The sequence below is a fragment of the Sebastes umbrosus genome, unplaced genomic scaffold (genome assembly GCF_015220745.1).
Source record: "Sebastes umbrosus isolate fSebUmb1 unplaced genomic scaffold, fSebUmb1.pri scaffold_79_arrow_ctg1, whole genome shotgun sequence".
Lineage (NCBI taxonomy): Eukaryota > Metazoa > Chordata > Actinopteri > Perciformes > Sebastidae > Sebastes > Sebastes umbrosus.
In genome coordinates this window covers 127,501-135,000 of record NW_023618539.1, presented here as the reverse complement: position 1 = coordinate 135,000, position 7,500 = coordinate 127,501, and the positions used below count along the sequence as shown (strand labels likewise).

Here is a 7,500-nt window from a genome sequence, read left to right as displayed (position 1 = left end):
TTCCAGGAGCAGATGTAAGTGAAACTACACGTCGGCAGGTTTGTGGTTGTGGCCGGTCGAGTGTTCGTGGGCTCATCTCTTCTCAAGAAACAACAGATTGAGTTGAGCTCAGTTGAAGCTGCTTTAATCCAGCAGATGAGAGTCTTTCTCTACTCTGCAGGTTAAACTCCTCCAACAACAGGATGTATTGAATCTCTGTATAAGATCTGAGCTGTTCAGATCTGCTGCTGTGGGAGCAGCTTGTTTTGGCTTCCACTGAGTGAACGTTCCCTGAATAAATCAATCTGGCTATTTAGGGGAGAGTCTGGGAGTCGCTTCCTGACAGAAACAGGGCTCTGTTTGTGTGGGATGGAGGATGGAGGGGTGTGCAGAGAGAGGAGCGTACGCTGGGAGGAACGCTGCTGCAGAATGGACTCAGTGTGTTCGCTGTCCGCTGTGGTGACGGTGCTGAGAACAGATGGGCAGATTCAGAGCTTCATGTGGATTGAAACTTGAGAAGAAGCACCAAAATTTGTACCAAGTTTCAGTAACCATACTTTGAGGGAAGAGGCGGAGAGAGTTTCTACCATAGACGTATATACGTAGACGCCGCATTGGACGCTTCAGTCCGTCGCAGCGATACATCAACGTGGGCGCCATATTGGCCCTGTCCAGACTGGTCTGTAACCCTCTACTAGTGAACGGGGGAGCTGCCGTTTCTCTGGATTAAAAGCACCATAATAACTACATTTCTTGACCGGTTTCAACCAGCCGTTATCATATTAAAGGGGAACGTTATAATTGGGGACTCGTCCAAGATCCCGGACGAGCCCCCAATTGTTACATTCCCCCGTTTAGGGTCCAGGGGATGGAGGAGGCAACAAGAAATGTTTACCCAGGAAGGAGAGGGACTGGCAATGGATGTGTGTAAACAATAATTATACAATTTATTAACAATAAATATTTTTATCTATAAATAAATCGATTTTATCGTATTTTATAGTATTTTATCATATCTTATTGTATTTTATGGTATGGTATGGTATTTTATCATATTGTAGCGTAGTGTACCGTAGCGTATCATATCGTATCGTATCGTATTTTATCTTATGGTATGGTATAATTTTTTATCGTATCGTATCGTATTTTATGGTATCATATCGTATCATATCGTAGTGTATCGTAGCGTATCGTATCCTAACGTATTTTATCATATCGTATCGTAGCGTATCGTACCATAAAGTATTTTATCATATCGTAGCGTAGCGTATCGTATCGTACCGTATCGTAGCGTAACGTATCGTATTTTATCATACCGTATCGTAGCGTATCGTATCGTAGCGTAGCGTATCGTAACGTATTTTATCATATCGTATCGTATCGTATCGTAGCGTATCGTATCGTAGCGTAGTGTATCGTAGCGTAGTGTATCCAGAGGGAAATTGCTGTGCAGCAGTTGCAACACAAAGTGGGAGTGCAAATATAAAGAGTTTAAGATAACAATAAGGTCAACGAGTTATCTTATTCAACTGCAGGCCGGGATCTGTCCAACATGGTGTTAGTTTCTCTCTAATACAGAATAACATTAACATGTGTGAAGTAAGACGTCAGAGTCTGCATATTTAGAGATTAATAAACAGAGAAGATCATGTAAGAGAGGTGAACAGCGTCACTACTTGGACTTGAATCTCTGTTAACAATGATCTTATTATTATTATCAGAATTATTAACTTGAAACTTTCTTAATTCTACAACAATTGTAACCTATTTTATCAGTGTTCCTCATGATGTGGTTTTTAAGTCTTTTAAAGGATGCTGTGTCGTCTCTGCAGGGACCCGTCGGACCTCCTGGAGATTCAGGCACAATCGGCCTCAAAGGACCAAAAGTACGTTTATTATCACTACAGTTTAGTAATCTAATCTTTCTGTTGAAACGTGAGCGCTAATTCTGAAATGCAAATCTTTTTCTAAGGCCAAACTTCTGAGCATCTATATATATATATATATATATATATTCACAGTATAAGTATACTGTATGTATATTGTTCTTCCCTGTTGTACTCTGATATTTCTGTTGTTTTCAGGGAGATATTGGAGCACGTGGACCTTCCGGAGAGCCCGTAAGTACAAATATTAACCTGAATTACATTTATGTTTTAACAACACCCATATGAAATACATCGGTAGGGCAGATTTTGTACAAAACTGTGTGAGAGTTGTGTAAATATTTGCTACATAATTAAGGATCAAATGTACAATAATATAATTTGTATTGATTATAAACAGCGAAGTGAATCTGAAGAAAAACTGCATCAGTCTTTGTTACATAATTCTGTTTATAAAACTACTGAACTCTATATTAGTAATTATTTTATCTCAAGCAACACTTACATTTTGTTTTAAATAATTAGTGCATATTATTACAGCTGGTTTAAATCACTATGTGAAGTTGTTAAGTTATACACTGAATGTATTCACACAATCAGTAAAATCAAATAAATAGACTGCATTTATCTCCCTATCTGAGCCCAAACAACATTTTATTGATTGATTTCTGCTGATCGATCAGCCTCAGTCTGACTCTGTCAATCTATGATTTCTCTCTGACAGGGTGTCGGACCTGATGGGCTGGATGTGAGTAAATATACTATATATATAATATCACACATTATACACTGTCAGGGTTAACATATCGGTGTGGGTGAGTTAAACACGGTGGTTACCGGTTAACTCTAAAAGCCTGCTGATATTATCCTGCCAGCGGAGATACTGCAGGTAGAGCAGCATTTAGAAGGAAATAAACACGTCACCTCCTACAGTAGTAATAAATATGTGTCGTTTTTGTGAGCTTTAATTCACACAGTAAGAATACCCCTACCTTTTATTGTAACGTAGTCTAATTTTTGCCGTGGAAATTAAATTTTTTTAAAACAAGAATCTACATTGTGGGACAGATTAAGTGTCAGTATTGAGACACTGACATTAGTTCTTTCATCTAACTATAAAGCAAGTAGGAATCTCCGTCTGTCCTTCGCATTGATCCGCTCATTTAATGGACTTCACACTCTGCGGGCGTGTTGCCGGGGACCTCGGGGAGTGCTTAGTCAAATTTGGTGCAATTTGGACACGTGGGCTCTGCAGACTAAGAGGAGCATGTCGTCTGTAGCGGGCCTTTACAGACCGCGGCTCATTGACTGATGGATAAACTAACGGAAGAACCGAAGTCTTCTTCACTTCCTTGGAGTCAACGAGCGATGAGCGGTTCTAGACAACGCTGCAAGCTGCACTTCCTGGGGCCGAGCAATAAGCCCGCCCCGATCGGCCACGCCTGGACGGCCACGCCACGAATGGCAACGCCCCGGATGGCCACGCCACGGACGGCCACGCCACGGACAGCCACGCCACGGACGGCCACGCCACAAACGACAACGCCCCGGATGGCCACACTCCAGAAGGCCACGCCACGGACGGCCACGCCACGGACGGCCACGCCACGAACGACAACGCCCCGGACGGCCACACCCCAGAAGGCCACGCCACGGACGGCCACGCCACGGACGGCCACGCCACGAATGACAACGCCCCGAACGGCCACGCCATGGACGGCCACGCCACGGACGGACACGCCACGAACGACAACGCCCTGAATGGCCACGCCCCGGACGGCCACGCCACAGACGACAACGCCCCGAACGACAACGCCCCGAACGGCCACGCCACGGACGGCCACGCCACGGACGGCCACGCCACGCCACCAGTGATGATGTCACCGTCTACTGACCACACCCACCAGTGATGATGTCACCGTGTACCGACTACTACTTTTTCTGGATTAATGTCAAGTGTCACAACACGTGTTATGAACTTCATAAAATATATGAAATATATGTAGAGTAGTTTCTGTGTTTTAGAGGCTTTAGTGCATCAGAGTTGATGTGTTTTAGAGGCTGTAGTGCATCAGAGAGTTGATGTGTTTTAGAGGCTTTAGTGCATCAGAGTTGATGTGTTTTAGAGGCTGTAGTGCATCAGAGTTGATGTGTTTTAGAGGCTGTAGTGCATCAGAGAGTTGATGTGTTTTAGAGGCTTTAGTGCATCAGAGTTGATGTGTTTTAGAGGCTGTAGTGCATCAGAGAGTTGATGTGTTTTAGAGGCTTTAGTGCATCAGAGTTGATGTGTTTTAGAGGCTGTAGTGCATCAGAGAGTTGATGTGTTTTAGAGGCTGTAGTGCATCAGAGAGTTGATGTGTTTTAGAGGCTTTAGTGCATCAGAGAGTTGATGTGTTTTAGAGGCTGTAGTGCATCAGAGAGTTGATGTGTTTTAGAGGCTGTAGTGCATCAGAGAGTTGATGTGTTTTAGAGGCTTTAGTGCATCAGAGAGTTGATGTGTTTTAGAGGCTGTAGTGCATCAGAGAGTTGATGTGTTTTAGAGGCTTTAGTGCATCAGAGAGTTGATGTGTTTTAGAGGCTGTAGTGCATCAGAGAGTTGATGTGTTTTAGAGGCTGTAGTGCATCAGAGAGTTGATGTGTTTTAGAGGCTGTAGTGCATCAGAGAGTTGATGTGTTTTAGAGGCTTTGGTGCATCAGAGAGTTGATGTGTTTTAGAAGCTTCAGTGCATCAGAGTTGATGTGTTTTAGAGGCTTTGGTGCATCAGAGAGTTGATGTGTTTTAGAGGCTTCAGTGCGTCAGAGAGTTGATGTGTTTTAGAGGCTTCAGTGCATCAGAGTTGATGTGTTTTAGAGGCTTCAGTGCATCAGAGAGTTGATGTGTTTTAGAGGCTGTAGTGCATCAGAGAGTTGATGTGTTTTAGAGGCTGTAGTGCATCAGAGAGTTGATGTGTTTTAGAGGCTTCAGTGCATCAGAGAGTTGATGTGTTTTAGAGGCCGTAGTGCATCAGAGAGTTGATGTGTTTTAGAGGCTGTAGTGCATCAGAGAGTTGATGTGTTTTAGAGGCTTCAGTGCATCAGAGAGTTGATGTGTTTTAGAGGTTTTAGTGCATCAGAGTTGATGTGTTTTAGAGGCTGTAGTGCATCAGAGAGTTGATGTGTTTTAGAGGCTGTAGTGCATCAGAGAGTTGATGTGTTTTAGAGGCTTTAGTGCATCAGAGTTGATGTGTTTTAGAGGCTGTAGTGCATCAGAGTTGATGTGTTTTAGAGGCCGTAGTGCATCCGAGAGTTGATGTGTTTTAGAGGCTTTAGTGCATCAGAGTTGATGTGTTTTAGAGGCTGTAGTGCATCAGAGAGTTGATGTGTTTTAGAGGCTTTAGTGCATCAGAGTTGATGTGTTTTAGAGGCTGTAGTGCATCAGAGAGTTGATGTGTTTTAGAGGCTGTAGTGCATCAGAGAGTTGATGTGTTTTAGAGGCTTTAGTGCATCAGAGAGTTGATGTGTTTTAGAGGCTGTAGTGCATCAGAGAGTTGATGTGTTTTAGAGGCTGTAGTGCATCAGAGAGTTGATGTGTTTTAGAGGCTTTAGTGCATCAGAGAGTTGATGTGTTTTAGAGGCTGTAGTGCATCAGAGAGTTGATGTGTTTTAGAGGCTTTAGTGCATCAGAGAGTTGATGTGTTTTAGAGGCTGTAGTGCATCAGAGAGTTGATGTGTTTTAGAGGCTGTAGTGCATCAGAGAGTTGATGTGTTTTAGAGGCTGTAGTGCATCAGAGAGTTGATGTGTTTTAGAGGCTTTGGTGCATCAGAGAGTTGATGTGTTTTAGAAGCTTCAGTGCATCAGAGTTGATGTGTTTTAGAGGCTTTGGTGCATCAGAGAGTTGATGTGTTTTAGAGGCTTCAGTGCGTCAGAGAGTTGATGTGTTTTAGAGGCTTCAGTGCATCAGAGTTGATGTGTTTTAGAGGCTTCAGTGCATCAGAGAGTTGATGTGTTTTAGAGGCTGTAGTGCATCAGAGAGTTGATGTGTTTTAGAGGCTGTAGTGCATCAGAGAGTTGATGTGTTTTAGAGGCTTCAGTGCATCAGAGAGTTGATGTGTTTTAGAGGCCGTAGTGCATCAGAGAGTTGATGTGTTTTAGAGGCTGTAGTGCATCAGAGAGTTGATGTGTTTTAGAGGCTTCAGTGCATCAGAGAGTTGATGTGTTTTAGAGGTTTTAGAGGCTTCAGTGCATCAGAGAGTTAATGTGTTTTAGAGGTTTTAGAAGCTTTAGTGCATCAGAGAGTTGATGTGTTTTAGAGGCTTTAGTGCATCAGAGAGTTGATGTGTTTTAGAGGTTTTAGAGGCTTTAGTGCATCAGAGAGTTGATGTGTTTTAGAGGCTGTAGTGCATCAGAGAGTTGATGTGTTTTAGAGGCTGTAGTGCATCAGAGAGTTGATGTGTTTTAGAGGCTTTAGTGCATCAGATAGTTGATGTGTTTTAGAGGCTTCAGTGCATCAGAGAGTTGATGTGTTTTAGAGGTTTTAGAGGCTTTAGTGCATCAGAGAGTTGATGTGTTTTAGAGGCTTCAGTGCATCAGAGAGTTGATGTGTTTTAGAGGCTGTAGTGCATCAGAGAGTTGATGTGTTTTAGAGGCTTCAGTGCATCAGAGAGTTGATGTGTTTTAGAGGCTGTAGTGCATCAGAGAGTTGATGTGTTTTAGAGGCTGTAGTGCATCAGAGAGTTGATGTGTTTTAGAGGCTTTAGTGCATCAGAGAGTTGATGTGTTTTAGAGGCTTTAGTGCATCAGAGAGTTGATGTGTTTTAGAGGCTTTAGTGCATCAGAGAGTTGATGTGTTTTAGAGGCTTTAGTGCATCAGAGAGATGATGTGTTTTAGAGGCTTCAGTGCATCAGAGAGTTGATGTGTTTTAGAGGCTTTAGTGCATCAGAGAGATGATGTGTTTTAGAGGCTTTAGTGCATCAGAGAGTTGATGTGTTTTAGAGGCTTTAGTGCATCAGAGAGTTGATGTGTTTTAGAGGCTTTAGTGCATCAGAGAGTTGATGTGTTTTAGAGGCTTTAGTGCATCAGAGAGTTGATGTGTTTTAGAGGCTTTAGTGCATCAGAGAGTTGATGTGTTTTAGAGGCTTTAGTGCATCAGAGAGTTGATGTGTTTTAGAGGCTTTAGTGCATCAGAGAGTTGATGTTCTGCTGTCTGTTTTCAGGGTCTTCCGGGGACAGACGGGCTGCCAGGTGAACTGGGTAAAGTTGGACCAGCTGTGAGTACACTTAGTAGTTTAGTTCTGTTCATATGTTTATATTCAAGTAAACAAACATTAACATAAATCTATCTAGACGTCTAAATGTCTGAAGAACTTCAAGTAAAACAACAGAAGATACAAATAAAAAGTGAATTGTAGCTGCTGATCTCATTAATCTTAAGATGATTGTCCATATCCTCTGTATTAATAAAGACTTTTAATGTGTGACAGGGAGCGAGAGGGAAGAGAGGTCCAGTGGGTCTTCCTGGTTCTGCTGGTCAGCGGGTAAATATAATAATATAATAGATGATAAACACCGTCGGCTGGTTGATTATTGGTTTATATGACTGTCTCTCACTGAGAGGTTAAAGGTCGGGGGGGAGTTATTCATTATTATCAACAATA

At 42.6% G+C, this 7,500-nt stretch overlaps 1 protein-coding gene and 1 long non-coding RNA gene across 3 annotated transcripts in view; one reads left to right on the top strand and one right to left on the bottom strand.

The window, feature by feature from the left end:
- col9a1a (collagen, type IX, alpha 1a) overlaps positions 1–7,500 on the top strand; it is a 38,033-nt gene that overhangs the window by 3,431 nt on the left and 27,102 nt on the right. For both annotated transcript variants that reach the window (XM_037763322.1, XM_037763323.1), the window contains 6 exons: positions 1–14; positions 1,812–1,865; positions 2,064–2,099; positions 2,590–2,613; positions 7,060–7,113; positions 7,327–7,380. The exon at positions 1–14 is cut by the window's left edge and continues 49 nt beyond it. In XM_037763322.1, the coding sequence (XP_037619250.1) occupies positions 1–14; positions 1,812–1,865; positions 2,064–2,099; positions 2,590–2,613; positions 7,060–7,113; positions 7,327–7,380 (236 nt within the window). The remainder of the gene's footprint in view (positions 15–1,811; positions 1,866–2,063; positions 2,100–2,589; positions 2,614–7,059; positions 7,114–7,326; positions 7,381–7,500) is intronic.
- The window catches only part of LOC119484490, a 9,454-nt gene continuing 1,979 nt past the window's right edge, over positions 26–7,500 (bottom strand). The window contains exon 3 of the long non-coding RNA XR_005206025.1: positions 26–447. This is a non-coding gene — a long non-coding RNA (uncharacterized LOC119484490). The remainder of the gene's footprint in view (positions 448–7,500) is intronic.